Source organism: Protopterus annectens, chromosome 10.part0 (assembly GCF_019279795.1).
Source record: "Protopterus annectens isolate FY-2018-M chromosome 10.part0, PAN1.0, whole genome shotgun sequence".
Taxonomy (NCBI): Eukaryota; Metazoa; Chordata; order Ceratodontiformes; family Protopteridae; genus Protopterus; species Protopterus annectens.
This window is the reverse complement of record NC_056744.1, coordinates 628,148,868-628,167,018: the sequence shown is the minus strand read 5'-3', so window position 1 is coordinate 628,167,018 and position 18,151 is coordinate 628,148,868. Positions and strand designations below refer to the sequence as shown.

Sequence of the window (18,151 nt, the reverse complement as noted above, 5' to 3'; positions counted from 1 at the left end):
TGCAGGCACTGATGAGGGAGGAGCTAGAGGGATAGACCGTTGACCAGGCTCAGAGGCCAGGACACTCCTCATCACCTCAAAGGCTCCCCTCCCCGGGAGACCGGAATATCCCCACTCCGAAGAAACAGGAATTCCCGGCTCCAATGAGAGGGAAGGCTCCGAGGCCGATGTCGGCGCCGAGCTTACCAAAGCCGAAGCCCCGAGAGGGAGAGCGGGGTTGGACAAGGGTCCGATGCCACTAGCCCCCTCGGAGCCGACAGTGGAAACCCGATGACCGGATCCCTCCAAGGAAGGCCTCAAGGAGGAGATCGGAGCCGAGGACGACGGAGCCGAAGGATGTATCGGCTCCGGCATCGAAACAGTAGCTGTCCCGAGAAGCTCCGGCTCCGAACTCTGGTGTGGAGTCGGAGGAGGAAGTTCAAGGGGTAAGGCTATAGCCGAAGTCTGTTGAGACGGGCTATGGAGCATTTGGGCCAGTGCTTGAGACTTCAACAGCCTGCTTACCACCCTCTCTAAGTCGTGGTCAGACAGCCTGGAAGATCTCGAAGATCGGCTCCGATGGCTCCGCTCCGACAAAAGAGGAGACCCCGGAGCCGAATTGATACTCAGTATCGAAGGGGACCGAGATCTCTTTCGGGTCGAAGCCATCGGAGCCGAAGTCCCCTGAACTCCAGATGGAGCCGAAGGTTTCGGCCCGATGCTGGATAAAGTGTCGGCTCCAGCCGGAGCCGACAAGGCCACAGTAGAGAAGGTATCGGAGCCAGCCGGCGCCGACCCTACTACTTTTAACAGTAGATGCATCGGTTCCAGCCGGAGCCGATCTCGGCTCCGACGGAGCCGAAGCCACCAGAGGAGGCTTAGATACTGAAGCCTGAGCCTTCGGTGGTTTAGAAAGTTTCCCAGACCCTGCTTTAGAGGGAGAACCTTCTGGCTTAAGTAAGCCTCGGAGGATAAGTTTATTCCTCCTTTCCTGCAGGACTCTCTGGCTAAAAGCGTGACACAAAGCACAGGAGTCCTGCAGGTGCAAAGGCCCCAGGCAGTACACACAAGAAGTGTGACCGTCTGTCAGAGACATTTTCTGACAGCACTGGTCACACTTCTTAAAGCCTGAGACCTTGCCTTCCCTAGACATATCCTAGGAGGAAGTAACACACACAAACCCCAACAAACACACAAAATTATTCCCCTACACACAACACACAGGAAGGGATTAACCAATAGGGTTTTAGGCCTAACTGAAAACTTTATACTAAAGGTTATGAAAAAGGGTTATAAAGTTTGAAAAGAAGGGAATAGGGTAGGCTGTAATATACTACAGACTATACTAAGACTAAAAGGGGAAATTAAATTCCTAACTAAGCTTTTTCTGATTTTACCAGAAAATCACTTACCTCAGCTGGCAAAGGAGACCTCTTTCGCTAAGCGGCAAACGAGATCTGAGGTAGTCCCGCCTTGCATCATGGGATATAGGGTTGCCTCGAGCTGGTAAAAGGAGTTCTCAAGCTAAGAAAGTGCCGAGTCGGAGCCGAGGATCGGCTCCGAACCCATCCAGCAAGAATGAAGGCGAGATTGACAACTTAACATCTCTGCTTTACATGGATTTGGGAGCCTGTTCTAGAGAATGGGGATTCTCTGAGAAACATATCTGTCCCTCCAGCATGTCCTATTTATGTTGCAAGCAAGCTTTAGGTCTTTTAATCTAGTAGTTCTGATGTGTTTGTTTTGTGGTTACGTAAAAGTTTCATCAAAACAGGGTCCAGAGATGCTTTGTATGCCAGGCAAATATCACCTCAAAGAAGTCTGTATGATACCAAGTAAAAAGGCAGGGCTTTGAGGTGATCAGAGTAGGATATTGTATTTATTCCCTCTATTCTGTTTGTAAGGAACCATTGCGGATGTTTCATTTGCTTGCATGTGTCTGGTCAGGTACATATAGAAGGGAGCATTATACTCGATGGATGGGTATGATGAGGGCAGAATACAGTGGTATGATGACCTCTCTTGACCTAGATGCCGTGCCTTTGCTTAAAAACTGAGCAACATAGAATAATTTTCTTACTACCTTGGACACCTGTTGGTTGAAGGCTAAATTACTATCTACATGACTTCCCAGATCCATGACTAGTGAATCAACTTTTAATGGTATTTTATTGATGACATAGTTACCTGGGGTGGCAAACGTCCAAAAAGTAGTATAATGCATTTCTTTTTATTGAGTTTTAAGCCATGGCTTTGGCAGCAAGCACTTGTGTGTGTTAGACCTTCCTGAAGGGTGTTCTCACCTTGGAGGGAGGAATCAATCACTGCTCCCAGTTTGCAATCATCTGCGATCTTCGTTAGCCAGAGGCCTTTGACATCGGCATTGACATCTGAGAAGTGGATGCTAAAGAGGAGTGGGGGCCTAGCACCGTTAACCAGCTTCTTTGAGGAGGTGGCCTCACCAATTCTAATCTCTTGGGTCATATCAGTCAACCAGCTAGCTATCCAGAGTGTTATAAAACGGGTTATACCTAGTTCTATAAGTTTGTTGACCATGTCCGAGTGGCGTATTGTATCAAATGCTTTAGCCAGATCTAGGTAAGCAGCATTCACCGTTTTCTCCTCATGTATTGCCTTAGTGACCTATTCAAGCAAGACCACCAGATTCAGTAAGCATAACCTTTCTTTGACAAAACCAAACTAGGATGGATCCAGTGTCTGAAGGTCTCCTATGCCCTTGTTGATAATTTCCATGATAATTCTTCCATGGCTTTGCAAATAAGACTAATCAGACTAATGGGACTGTAGTTTGCAGGATCTGTTGAAGGTCCTCCCTTATGAAGGAAGATGACCATCACAGTCCTTTATTCACATGGCACAAAGCTTGTTTTAAGACTGTAGTTAAATAATTAATCCAGGGGTCCTGATAAGTTGTATTTTAGATTGTTCAGGAGGCAACCTGGGATGTTATCAGGGACCGTTGAGCCTGTGTTCATGGCTTTAGTGAGTGTAGCCAGTACATGCTCATAGTTATAGTTGGAGGGGTTATGTGTGCATTTTTTTTTTTTTGGGGGGGGGGGTTAAATTTGAAACTGAATTTGTCTACTAACAGGTTCTGTATATCACCAGGCAAAGTGAATGTGGCAATATTAACCACCAGTTCAGCATATTGATGTGTGCTGCCCTTGAGGTTTCTGACATAAGTATAGATGGCCTTATAAAATAAGACCAAAGGCCTCCGAGGTATAAGAACGATACTGCAAGTCAAATCTGTAAAGCTGCTTCTCTTTAATTCACACTTTTCGTTTGATACAAAGATCAAACTTCATCAGACAATCAGAATGAATAAAGCACACACAATTAAAACATAATCTATGGGTCACATGATGTTCCATTGCAGATGTTACATGCAGTTTCATTCTTACACCTCGGAGGTCTTTGGTTTTATTTTGTAAGTGGTTTTAGTTCTAGTTTTTGTTTTGTTTTAGTATAGCTGGCCTTATGGTTATCTTTCATTTGGGAGACTAACTTAACCTAAAAGTTGGCCTTGCTTGACCTAATTAACTCTCTTAGTTGCCTATTTATTTTGATGAGAGCATATTTATCTCTATGGGAATTACTCTTCCTGATTTTTGCCATAATGTTTTTCCTTTTGTAGTGCATCTTGTTTAATTTGGGATGCCACTAGGGCAGTTTGTTTCTGGGGCTAGTCTTTGGCTTACTTCTGGTAGGTATATCAGCCTATATGTGGCCATTGACTTGATTGTACAGAGTTTTTGAGAAAAAATCAGCATAGGCTGCTGTATTCTCTGGGTTTGGAGGGGCATCAGATTGACAAACCATCACTTAATAAAGGGTAATCTGCCTTGGAATAGTTCCTAACTGTTGGTTTTAATGGAATTACAGGGTTAATTTTGATTTTGAAGGAGACAGCTTTATGGTTGAACCTTACTGGGAGGATAATGTATGGGGGGGTGCAATATTCTCCCATATTGAGGTCCAGTAAGTTGGAGCCTTTAGTGGGTGTATTCACTCTTTTGTCAAGGGTGTTTGTATTTATGAAGTCCAGGAATCTCTGTGCCTGCAGATTTGAGGCTGTGTAGGATTGCCAGTATAAAGGGTGTAATTAGTCTTCCATGAGTAAGTAGGTTGTTAGGTTGGATGGTAAGTGTCTCCAGTATGTCCAAGTATGCATTGTGAGATTCTTGGAACATAGAAGGTGACCTGTAGCTGGCTAAGATATGGTAGGGAATTTTGTCTATGGTGATCTGCACTTGGAGGAACTACAGCACATCATCCTGTTTAATACCCCCTAGAAGTATGTTTGTTATTGATGTATAGCAAGACACCTCCACCTTCATCCCTCATCTGTGCAGCTACTGGCCCAAAAGTATGGAAGGCACTGAAACCATGCACTGCAGGCGTACTGTCTTGTTGCTTTAAACCATGTCTAAGTAACTGCATGGATGTGTATATTCTTAAGTGTGAGGAGGGCTCAGAGGGAGTATATTTTTTATTTAGGCTTCTGACATTGAGCAGTAACTCCTTGAGGCTCAGTTGAGTTGGTTCTGCTATGTTAGTTGGTTTGTCAATTTGGCATTGCTTAAAAGAGGTACCATGGGGTTGGACAGAATTTTAGCCAGTATTCGAAGGCCTAGAGGCGAAAGATGCAGACCATCCTTGGCAAAGCAGACATGATCTGTTAACCATGCCCTGCCAAGCTAACAAATATTGGATCCCATTAGAATGACACCAGAAAGACAGCTAGTTGTTGACATCAATCATTTTTGTTTATATTATGGCATCATCATCGGTGACAGCAATATGCTGGTCAATTCACTTGAGAAACACAGTCTGAAAGCTGCATGTCTCTTTTCTTATAGTCAAGGGAGTAACATCTAATGTTATTTACACCTACATAGACTATGATGGAATCATACTGGTACCTTTGATGTAATAACTTGAGTACCTGCGTGATCTGGCAGATCCTAACTTTAGATAAACAACTAACAGTTATCTTCTTGTTAGAGGGAAATCAGTATAGCTTACAATGGAGTCCCCTGTGATGAGAGTCCTGGGAAGTGTGTTTGCTTGTCTTGAGGGCTTAGTGTTTGTGGGTCCACTGAGAGTGACAGAGTATGTGTGGTGTTAGTGTTTTTTTCTGAGTGCCTTTGGGCTTGCTGTGGCATAGCCTTAACAGGTGAGCTTTGTTGTTTAGGAAGATTGCTTTTACGTGCCTCAGCATATATTAGTCTGTGCGTGTGCATTGTGTGTAATGTGAGGTGGGTGTTTTGTGCATGGTTTCTACAACCTCATATGCACTTGTATGTGAGAGTTTAGCCTGCAGTATCATTGTGTAATTACACCCCTCTCTTACTTTGTCTGCTTCTTTAAGGATCACGTGGTTGTCATTTAAAATGAGGCAATTGCTACATAATCACCAAGCTGGCTACAGAAAAGCTAGGAAATTGCATATCTGTATTACCCAGCCCTTTGATCGGTGAGCTACAAGGGGGAGGTGCATTGGAGTTAGGTTATTAGCAGTGCTTTGTTGATGTAGACTAATAAGGGTTCTTTAAATGGTGGTGCAAGCGGTTAGCGTTGCCGTCTCGCTGCAAGAGGTTCTCCGGTTCGATCCTCGGCTGGGGTGCCTTCTGTGCGGCATCTGCATGTCCTCCATGTGGTCACGTGGGTTTCCTCTGGGTGCTCTGGTTTCCTCCCACATCCCAAAGACAATGCTGTAGGTGGATTGGACACTCTAAATTTGCCCTAGGTGTGAGTATGTGCATGTGTGTGCCTTCTGTGGAAGGTTGGGTGCCAGGCTGGCAACTCGACACCGTAAAACTTCACTGCCAATCATGAGCGGACAGATGATCCGCTGTGGCGACCCCTAACTGGGAAAAGCCGAAAGAAGAAGAAGAATGGGATAGATTATGCTGACAGTACTAAATTCTGCTAACTAATGTTTACACAATACTGAGTTTTGCTAAATCTGTATGTATTGCCACTCAACACCCAACTAGCTGTTACAGGCTTGTCTGCACACAAGGTATTTGCTCTGTATTGCTGCTTTACAGGGTGCAGTTTTATGGACCATTCTATAGGGAAATTTTGCTTTCTAGGTGTTTCTTACTGTACAAGGCACTGCTAACTCACACAAATGTGCAAAATCTATAGCAGCACAGAAAAAGAAAAACACTATAGGTTTATATGAGGTTAATAGGCTAACTTCCCTAGAGACCTTATAAGTCTTGCCATATTTATCCTGAGTTGCCCCAGTTGTTGGTGGTTAGGTGAGTGAAGTTCGCAGAGGTAAAGGTCTATGGTAGCTAATACCAACTTCTTCTGTCCAAGAGAGACATGGGCATCACCCCAGGAGTGAATTTGTGGTCACACATCCATTGATCTAGGTTGTGCTTGAAGAGGGTCAGGAAGAGTCTCTGTTTCACATGAGTTAGAAGCTTGTTACATAGAATTGGCACTCTCTGGGAGATGTATCTCTCTCTTCAGCCTGACCTGTTCATGTGATAGGCTGGGTTAAGATCCCTAGATTGAGTGACCCTCCTGAACTACAAGCCCTTCTCTGTAGTTCCCAATGTGGATAGACCGGACAAACACCTCCTGCCGCAAACTGAATAAGTCCAGTTTTTATGTAAAAATATAGTGGAAGAGAGCCACAAGTGCAGTGCCACCACAAACCAATTAAACAGCTAGCTGGAAATCCCTTGCTAAAGGCAATTTGAAGACAGCAGTAACAGTGAGAGGAATAGCAATTTTTTTACCAAAAAAAAAAAATCGGTGAAATGCACACATAAAAGCAGGAAACAATAGAGATCACTCAGAATAACTTAAGAAAGCGTAATTTAGCAGTCGGAGGTACTTAATTTGGCATTGATGGCACTGGATACAAGTAAAACACTTGTGGAATGCAGACTAATACTCCATGCTTTGCTGAGCTCTAGGATCTTAATCATATCATTATCGTCATCGCCATTTCATTGCCTCTTCATCTTATTTTATTCAACATAGTCTCATCTTTATGGCATAGTCTTCATCACTGCCATTACATATTCATCATCATCATTATCATCTTCATTGTCTTCTTCATCACATACTTATTGTTATTGTTATCATATTTATTTTCATTGCATAGTCATCTCTGTAACGCATTCATTTTTACCATCTGCATTATCACAGTCATCTTAATCACATCATTACCACTATCCTGATCACATCTGCATCATTGTCACCTCTATTATATCTGCATAGCTGTCTTTGCTACATCTTCATTATCTCCATCACTAGCCTATTTGTCTTCATCAAGTCTTAATCCTATTTTATTGCCATCTTTATCTAATCATCTTAATAGCCATCATTGCATCTTTTTCCATCATAATCATCTTCATTGTGTTTTCATCTTCACAAATGTACACATTATACAAGCACTTAACCCATTTAATATACAACACACAAATGTCCTTTACTGCATATCGGTCATTGATATAATTCATATCTGCATAGACTTCTTCCCATAAGTGGCCAACCCATGATAGATAACTATTTATTATAGTGTTACTGTATATTTTTTGTATTATACTTTATGCCAAGCACTATATACTCTAGTAGGAATCTTATTCTGTTCCATTTTGCACTTGTTGTTTTTATTCAAATGTAACTACATTTAGTTACTTATTGATTTATTATCTGACTGACTAACTGATTACTTGAGTTGTATTCTGTGTCACTTTATCTGTCGAAATCTACTGGAAACTACAGAAGAGATCTGCCTACTACAAGCTGTTTTTCCCAACAATTATATCACCAGAAGGAGGAGTCAAATGGAATAACAAAGTAGCTGAACAGCTGTTTAGCTTAAAGTAAAGAGAAATGAAAGTTTATTAAACTTAATGAATATAGTTCCACTAAAGTAAAAATGCATACTTCTGACAAGAAAATGAAATGGTATAAAAGCTTTTGCACAAGATCTTTAAATCATTGCTAGTGCTACTTGTAGGGAATGATTGGCACCTTAGTAACTACATTGCTGATCTTGCCCCCCCCCCCCCCACAGCAGGGGTAGCATCCCCCTTTTCCCCACCCATGTTATGGCTCTGATATAAATCACTACATTAAATGTTATCCATTAAATTTGGTTCTGGAGACCACTTTTTTTTTGGGGGGGGGGTCTCATAGGCCTGGGGTGGGAGCTCATGTTCGCATCAGTTAGACCACTCCTTCCAGTTCTCTGTGAATGACTTCTTGAAGGTGAAATATTCCCTTTCAACAGTAGAGGACTTGTGTGATCCCCTTCAACCTCCTCTGTCTTTTCATCTTGCAGACCAAGCCCCTTCTTAGACTGCTGAAAGCTTTCCATGCTGACAAAGTCAACCAAAAGAATGAACCAAGCAACCCACCATTGACAATCCTGATGATTGTCCAAGGCCACCCTTTAGAAGGCAGTTCTGTTGAATTCATCCAGACTGGAGATCTCAAAGGACTAGTGGCTTTGGGGTGTGTTTGCAGTCTACCACATCTTAGAGGTCTTGCGTTCAACCTGGAAGGGGATATCATAAGAGACCTAACAGTCTACACACACCTTTTGGGAGAGGACTAGACTTTACTTCTTTAATGGTGTGTTAGAGGTTGCCCTTTCTTTGGAATAAAGCCAGGGGTTCTTCTACCACCTTTTTCCGAATCTTATGGAGAATGGCATTTTCTATCCCATCTGAGTATCAGCAAATTCAGCAAGTATATCTGTTGTATTACTTTCCAGATGGTGAATCTCTGAGAGTCATGGCCTTGCTCCTACAAGACACCAGATTATGCCATAAACATGGACACCTTCTGATATATCCTTTTCTAATGTTTTTTCATGCTGATCCTTCAGTTCACTTTAACTTTTACTGTGGTAGGTAGCCCACCTGGGCTTCTCCACAGTTCAAGGGAAGTGGTGTCCTCTTGTACTGACTGACTCAAACAGAGGTGCATGCAGTCTTAACTTCTTTGCAGGGAGGCATTGCATATGTGGCAGGGGCTATAGGGATCTACAACACTGTCACCACCACACAGGCCATGGAAAGTGAAAATGCTGATAGACAAAGTGAGCTGCTCCTCCAGTCCTTTTCTAGAAATACAGATTCAGAAGTCATATCTGACTTAGATCTTTGGGATGTGGGCCACTCCATGTAGCAACATTATTGTCATTTGGGAGAATGCAGCCATTCTCTTCTTCTGCTAGGGTGCAGCACTACAAAGGGTTGTTGGTGGGATGTGTGTTTCCTATTCCATGGTAGGGAAGATTCCTGTAGTTCTCTCCAACAGTGTCACTGATACAATACCTGTTTGCAAAATTCTGAGACGAGAGCAAAATCTAATTTTCAACATCCATTTAGGTTGGGAAGGAGTTGTTTCAGAATCTCAGTTCCCTGGTGATATTGAAACTTTCCCACTTCTAGCATTGGTATTCTCCCATAGATGAGTGGCATCTATTCCCACCTCAGTGTCTGGCACCTGCCTTCTACACATTAATCCCATAAGACATTGTAGCTGAAGTGCCAGAAGTGACATAGGCTGCGAAGAAGACTTCTTCCTTTCAGAGTTACTCAGCCAGGTGTAAAATGGTTCTCCATTTAAGCATAGTAGTACCTGATATCCCCTTCTGTAAGTGTAAATCTCATTCCGAATCATCTTAAGCAAGTTTAGAGAATGGGCTATGTGTGTACATCTTTACCATGACTGGAGGACGAGTGTTCTCCAGTAGGGTGTTAATCCACCACTTCACAGCAACATATTAAAGTGCCATGAAGCTACTGCAGAAAAAAAGCAAATGGCTGCCATTTTTTATGCTCTCTAAATGTGACTTTGCTGTTTAGCAAGCATTAGAAAAAGTCGTCTTCTTCTTTCAGCTTTTTCCCAGTTAGAGGTCGCCACAGTGGAACAATGGGCTGCAGAATGATTGGCAGTGGAGTTTTACAGTGTCAGGTTGCCAGCCCGGCACCCAACCTTCTACAGAAGGCACACACATGCACACACTTGCACCTAGGGGCAATTTAGAGTGTCCAGTTCACCTACAGCATGTCTTTGGGATATGGGAGGAAACAGGAGCACCTGGAGGAAACCCATGCGACTGCAGAGAGGATATGCAGACTCCGCACAGAAGGCACCCAGCTGAGAATCAAACCAGAGAACCTTTTGCTGTTAGGCGGCAACAATAACTGCTGCACCACCGTGGCTGGCTTAAGACAGAGCACAAGCTATTATATGGAGACTATGCATGTTTAGATACCCGTATGAGGAAATTATTTCATTGTCACAATCTATGTCTTGCATTTGCTCTTTGATTATCAGTTAGAAAATTAGCAGGTAACTGCATGATCAGTACAGCAAATGTATATCAAGTTTTGAGAAATGTAAAAGACAATGCAGTAAAGAGGAAGCATAAACTTACTGAATCCATCTGATCTGGATGGCTTTTTCCCCCGGGGGGACAGGGGGAATTTTATTGTTTCTGATTGGTGGTGGTACCATTATAGGAGTTGCAGGGATATTACAGCGTATTCTTAGACTGATTTTTAAAATTCAGTCTTTCAATGCATATTTTATGCAATGTTAGTATTATTCATTAAATGGGATGGCGACACTAAAACACTGTGCCGTCAAGGCCTGGGTTTTGTGACTGATCTGTCCCTAAATGAACATAGTACTAGAGACCGTTCAGTATTTCATGTTCTTTCACATGTTCTCAAAGCCTTCTGGACAATTTTACTACCAAGTCTCTTTTTACCAGGAAGTGGCAGCAAGAAAGGCACACCTACCCTAAGCTGAGTTGGGTGAGCTGCAAATCCATCCATCCATCCATCCACAACCAATTTTTTTCCACTTTTGCACATGGTGCCAGGATGCCACTTCACCAGTGACAATCATCAAGAGCCGATCTTCTAACCAGCCTACCCACAAGCAAAAGCATTCAGCATGATCAGGCATTGTTGTTTTCAGCTCTAGGTGCCATTTTGCTAAATGTGTAATTAAGTCTAATAATGCCATTACTCCTTTTTCTTTTTACATCATGGATTCCAAATAAAAATAATTCTGGAGAGTACGAATTGCTTTCTTATGTCCATCCTAGTAATACTCCTTCTGCATAAATAATAAGAAGTTGCACCTTTTGTATACAAGCGGTTAAACTGCTGTTTTTTTTTTCAGTAAGGCAGAAAGTCTGGTGTTGGTACTGATTCTGTTACATGTGATTTTCACAGATACTCCCAGTTCCAGGAGGAGTATACTTTGAACCAAGTGATGAAGTCACGGAATGTTTTTGACTTCTTAACGCTCCTTCAATGTTGGTAAGAATACTTTATCTTTCCTTTTTGTAAAATGTTTTTACTACTACAAATCATGTTTAAATATCCCCAGAGTATAGTCAGTGGCTAAAAGTCAGATAGCTGATAAATTTGATGCCCTTGTTTCTAGTTTTGAGACAGTATCACACAGTGCCTCACTTATTCGTTCATTGTTCATTGACTGACTCATGATTCATACTGGCTGTTAAAAAGAGTCTGCAACCTAATTGAAACCAGTTTATATCTTAAAGAACCAAAGCATTTATCAAACTGAGTCTGATACAGCAAATCTAATTGTCATAGGTAATTGGTTCCAGATTTTATTAGCCCTTCATGTAATCTTGTTCCTAGTGCTGCCAGAAAGAAACAAGTAACTATGTCTGCCTCTGTGGCATAGAGAGATATGGAGCCCTTACTGTAACCCAGGCAAGGGGTTCCATAAGCAGCTCTAGTGCTGGAGGAGATGGGCCAGGAGGGGTGTGTGTGTGTCTGATCTCACCTGCCCTGGGGGAGGGATGGAGGGGTTGCACGCAATTAGGAGTACACAACAAGGTGTAATCTCAGTGGAGACATGAGAGACCAGAGCTCATGCTGCATGCCAGGGGTGGGAGGCGGCAGGGCTGTTTGGAGGGAAATTCCCTTACGAAAGTGAGGAGATGTCCTCCATGGATGAGCTCCTGCACACCTCTCCTTGGAGCCTAGCTTGGTGCATGTCAGATAATGTCAGAAAGAAAACAGAAAAATGTGAACCACCTTGATAGCTGTTTAGTTGATGGCCCCTCCCAAATCAACTATTAGTTCAGCGATGGGGAAGAATGAGTTGACTGGCCATGAAGGAGCTGATGATCGACAGACAGTAGGGCAATGTGTTGCACAAAAAAAGTAATTATTGTTTTGTTACAAGTGTTAAGTCAGTCATGTAGTATGCTAAGTTGAAGTTTTCATCAATAGAGCTACTTTAACAAACCTTATAAACATTAAGTAGGCATCTTCACAACAACCTGTAGTAAACAAGCTAGAGATGTAATATTGGAAGACATGGATAATAATATGCACTTTTTAAACCTAAGATGTGTCTAGTGAATCTATGCAGTATGTGTTTTAATTTTGTTAGATTTCCCCCTAGAGTACATGACAAATGATGCACAATGCTCAGTAATTAGACTAAGTAGGGAAGATGTATAAATGGGGAGTAACACAAAATAAATCTTGTTGATGTAGTATACTAGAGCAGTATCATTCTGCTGAAAGCCATTTGGAAGATTTGTTGGACATGCCTGGTGATCTTACAGTTTCTTTGTCCTCGATGAGGCCAGCCATGTTCAGGATGTTACAGTTCATTTTGTAAAAAATTGGGATACTCTGGATATCTTTTGCCAAAGTGCATAACAGCATATTTACTGTTTTTGAACTCCGATGCCTTCATGTTAGCCAACATTACCATGTCACCCAGCTACATCTGGGAGAACCATATGTCACTTACACGGTAACTGAGAAAGAAATTTCATTTTGATTTTTATCAGCAAATTTTGAAAACTATACAAATGTAATAGTTACAACTTTAATCTTGAAAAGATTAAAAAAAGGAGGGCACCATGATAGAGTCCTGTGAAATATCACATTAATTTGCAAATGGATAAAATTTCCCTCTGTCTTTTAACAGTAAACATATAGTATAAAAGCCAGTGTTTAATCTGTTGGGTGATTTGCAAATTGACATTGGATTAGTTAATAAGCTGGTTGCAGTAATATTTTATAACTTGTAGTCTAAATAAATCGTCTCCTCTGGTGGTTCTTCTATGTTGTCTGAAATATTAGCATGTAAGTGTATTAGATTAAATATTTAAGATCTTCCAACAAAAATAATGGTGGTTAATATCAATAATTTCAGTAATGTTCTCTGGAAGTAGTTTTAATAAAACATTATCATAGTAGTTGTTTAACTAATAGGTCAATAGTTTGTGGGAACATTTTTATCGACTCTTTTATGCATGGGTATCATGACTGCAGACTCCTAGCCCTCTAGAACCAAATCTGTTTGTAGTGTATGTTAAAACAGCATAGTAAAAGGTGGAGCAAAGATGGAACCAATGTTGATTTCAGTTTACCAACAACGATATCAGGAATGCTGCCTGGACCCATAGTTACCTTGGTCTTTATATGGATTAAGATTTCAGTGAGAAAATCATACAGCATCCAGTAAATTTGTTTCTTCTAGAGCAGCAGAGCTGTTGCTTCTACAGTACATCTCAAAAATTTCTGTCACAATATTTATATTAGGCAAGTTATCAGTAACTAGTTTACCATAGTTTACCATAATGTTTAAGGTAACTAATGGGATCTTTCTGTTTTTTTTTTTTTTTTTTTTGCTTTTTTTGTCAGTATGACTGATGCTTACTTGCCTTTTGTACATTTTTTCTTCTTCAGATTTCCCCTAGCAAGCTTGATAGGTGATTTTCATAGTCTGTCTTTACTGCCATGAAATGGGAAGTTGGTATACATTTTCCCCACTGTTACTGCTTTCTGTTGTAACATTGTGATCTTTCTTGGCTGGGGCATAGCTGTGGGGCTGTGTTGTCATGACAGTTATCAAAGAAAATATATTGATCCCAGCCCATGAATGAATTATTCATACCTTGATAATCCCCTATAAAAATATTTTCCCCCAGTAGCAACAGTATAATTAAACCTGTTCAGCAATGCAATGCTTTTGATCATATAGTCATCTGAATTCTTGAGAGGGAATAAATAATGGGCTTGTGTTCTGTGTTTTATATATTTTGTAGATTCAGGCTGAGACTGAGCTTGATTTACTGAAATAATTGCTCTACAGCAGTAAATAAAATCAAATAAGTAAACGTTGAGGCGCTCTGCACATCTGCTGTTTGTGATAGTTGTCTGTGGGAAAGGGAGCAAAAATATTACATTAAGTTGACTGACTTTTCCATGATGGCTGCATACTGATTAATAGCATAATTTCTGATCTCCCTATGTGAAAAAAGAAACTGAGAAATAAGAGCCAGTGATAATGTCAGCTAGAGTTAAAAATCACTTACAGACTGGTAAGTACATTGGATGCCAGCAAAGAGGAAATGTAGAGAACTTGAAAGGAAATCAACCATAAAAGGTGAAGAGAAAACACTGGCTGGGAAGAATCCTGCAGCTGGTCAGCAAAAAGCAGTTCTTCAGCTGTGATACAAGAGATGGCCTCCAGTAATTTAGAGAAAAAAATAAATCCGATTTACTTAGAAGTGATTAAAACAAAGAAAACGGAGTATATTAACTCAAAAAAAGGCTGAAAAAATAGAAGAAGCTTTAACTAGCTGTTCAGATGAACTGATAAAACTGCAAAACTCAGTGGCTGAAATCAAGAAAAAAATGGCTGAGTAAAAGGCTTCTCAAGAAGAGCTGTTTAATAAAAAAAACAGCATTAGAAGATAGAGCACACAGAGAAAACCTGAGATTTTCTGCTATACCAGAGAAAGTGGAAAGAACAGACTGTAATAATTTTATGAAAGCACAAATAAAAGCCACTGGACTGCCATTCCCCAGCAGCATTTGCTCCAAGCCTGTCTATGAGAAAGCAGCCAAGTCCTGCATTAGTAAAGATGCAGTCATACTAAAAGAAAGAATTTGTCTTGTAAAAACTGTGGCAGAAGGGAAAATATTAAAAACTGGAGATGGCAGAGTGTTTGTGGGAAACAAATATTCACTGCACACCATGCAGAAGAGAAGCAAATTTATCCCATCAGCCGGGGAATATTGAGAGACAGCTGATTCAAGCCGGTGTATCAGTCTGCCTTCAGAATATTTTTTCCTGGAAGATCAAATGCATTTTTGGATGCAGCTCAGGCTAAGGAGGAAATAAAAAAGTTTATCCAACAAAAAGTGAGCCAGCAAACTGAAGTGGGCTCTGATTCTCTTTTTTCTGACAAAGTTCTTAGAGAGACTTTGCCAATGAACCCTTTTCCAGTGTCCCAAAGGAAAATACTTGAAAGAAAGAAAAAAGCACAGGAGTTGACTAGGAAGAATCACAAATACTTTGGACTTCAACTGCAATCTGATGTTGGAAGTTGGAGATTAACAGAAAGAAGACCAGCAACAATGAAATTAGAGAATAAAGGGAAGACTATAAAGTATCAGTTACATTTGGGAAACATAGCTTTTGCAAGAAAAAATGACTGAAAAATTCTGGACTTTTGTTGAGTTTGTTAAACTTGTGTGTGGACTATAAAGCATATATCCCATGTTATGTCATTGATTTTTAGAAGGGCTTTAAAATGGAAAAAAGTAATTGAAAGTAAAACTTTTTTGTTTTTATTAATATTTGTATAAAACTTCATTATATAAACTATATGTTATATATAGTAAAGCAGTTTTATGTAGTGTGTAGTTGGGGGGTTAAATGTGGGGGTAGTCTTTTTAGTGACTTGTATGTGTTTGAAGATATTAAAGTTAACAAGTACCTTTTTTAGTTCTACAAAGTATGGGCTTTACAGTTTAACAAGAGAAGAAAGGCTAAACAAAAGCAAGTTTAATGCTATGCTGTGATCTTGGGCTGCTGGGGTAGTGTGTAAAAGTGGACTGATTATATCATATGTAGAATTAAAATATTTTCTCTTATTTTACATGGATAAATGTCTAGATTAATGCCATTTGCTTAAGATATATGTTTAAGTAAGTAGGCTTTAAAAGCAAGACATAATGATGAAAGCCATGAACATGTTAAGTGCCTTACATCTGCAAGGATTAGCTTTTTTCCCATTAGTAGATGTTCAGTGAGAGACCAGAGGTCTGCGACTGAGGGCAGTTGTATATTCTATTATGAGTAAAATTTACAAAGATTCTTTGCTGACTACTTTTACATGGAGATGAGCTGTCTGCCGGCACAAGCAATTAACCTAAGCACTCTTTTCTGAGAGAAATGCAAAATTTAAATGTGTAATGGCAAGTAGTTCAATAAAACATATTTTTTCACATTATGGGAAGTGAATAAGTAATAGCAGTTTTCTTATCATTTAAAAGAACAGTGTTCATTAGTTTTAGTTTTTATTTAAAGATAACCAGTGCACTTTTTCTTTGGCTAAAAGGTATTGTTTACTGAAAGCATACAAGTTGTTTTTCACACCTGGGAGGGGAACAGAGATACAATTGCAGACAGCAATCAGTCTAAGTGGGAACACAGGCTGTAGCATGCACTTTAGTATGGGTTATCTTAATTTTAGGTTGGGTAATGTGGGTACAGCTCTCGATTTGGGGCAGTTCCTATCTGGAGGATTAAACTTAATTTTTTGAAGATGTACTTAGCTTTCTGGATTGTTCTAAGTTAACGGGGGAAGGGGGTGTTCTGAAAATGTATTTAGCTTTTTGTTTGAGAGCTTTTTTATTATAACAAAAAGTCTGTAAAAATGTGACCTTGGTTCAAATGGAAATGAGAAGGAACACGTGTATAAAAGATCAGCTGGCTAAACATTATGTATGCATCACAAAAGTTGGAAATACACATTAAAAAATGTCACATATAATAGGTGGAAATAGTAACTTTTTATCATAATGGCTGCACTAGCCTTATTATTTTGGAATTTAAAATGCCTTACAGGTATAGACAAAAAGAAAAGAACACTGGATTATATTAACAAATGCACTGTGCAAATAGGAATGCTGCAGGAGACACATTTGGAAAAAATGACATATGCAGTTGAGAAATGATTTCAGGATGGATATTCAGCAGAATCAGGGACAAATGAAAAGGAAAATAATTATACTAATCATTAGAGGGTCTCCAATAGGGATAAAAGAGTTAAAAAAAGACTAATAGATTTGTGGTTGTAATGGGCTATTGGCAAGGGGGAAGGATTATGCTGGCATGTATTTGTATTCCACCAAAAACTGCTGTTATGGAGCTTAAGAAAATTTTACGAGAAATAATTAGCTTTTAGCTGGGAATATAACTAATATTTACAATAGTGCTAGGGATGTATCAGGGCAACCTAGATGGTAAATTATAACAAAATGGGGTAGATTTCTAAAGAAATTTGTGAAAGCATTTGGTATGGAAAACGTGAACTCAGTAGGAACTCAGGCAGAATTTAAATATTGCCCAAGGTACAATAAGTAGGCTAGACTACATAGAAATTATGTATCACAGTAATGTGTGCATTTAATTGATAGTTTTGACATACATCCATTTGCTATTTTAGATCATGCATCAGTAAAAATGAAGATAAAAATGCAGGGTAATGAATTAAAAATGAGACACTGGTGATTTCCCACCTACCTTTTAAGAGAGGAATTTAAGGAATAGGTAGTGGAAACTGTATGAGAGTCATTAGGGAAGATAAAACTTCAGAATTTATAGCTAGTGAGTAGGATAAAATAAAAATGAAGTTTAAAAATAGGGTAGAAATAAATGAGAAAGAGATTTGGTTAAGAAATAATAGGAATTGCTTACAGAGGCTGACTAAGGTTAACATATTGCAGAAAAAGGGGAATCTCACAGAACAGGAAGAGGTGCAAATGCACAGTGCTATTAAAAAAAATAAGGGAGTATCTGGATAATATGCATGAATTCAGAAAGATTGCTGTTGAGCTGTTTTTTGATAACTTCAGAGCACAAAAACTTTTAACGCAAAGACTTAGGCAACAGAAAAGTAGAAAGGTTAGTCACCAAACTTGGGGAGTCAATAACAAAAAGTAAATAAATAAATAACCAGAGATCCTGTAGAGATATTAATGATATTTTGGAACTTTTATGAACATTTGTATATAAAACAGAGAAAAGTGGAAAGTAAAAAGGAGCACAAATGGAAATATTTATGGAAGACTTAATTATG

General features: G+C 39.9%; 1 protein-coding gene across 1 annotated transcript in view; it reads left to right on the top strand.

Annotated features, from left to right (window-relative positions):
* SCP2 (sterol carrier protein 2) overlaps positions 1-18,151 on the top strand; it is an 854,319-nt gene that overhangs the window by 93,394 nt on the left and 742,774 nt on the right. The window contains exon 4 of the mRNA XM_044085453.1: positions 11,235-11,321. Coding sequence (XP_043941388.1) covers positions 11,235-11,321 — 87 coding nt within the window. The remainder of the gene's footprint in view (positions 1-11,234; positions 11,322-18,151) is intronic.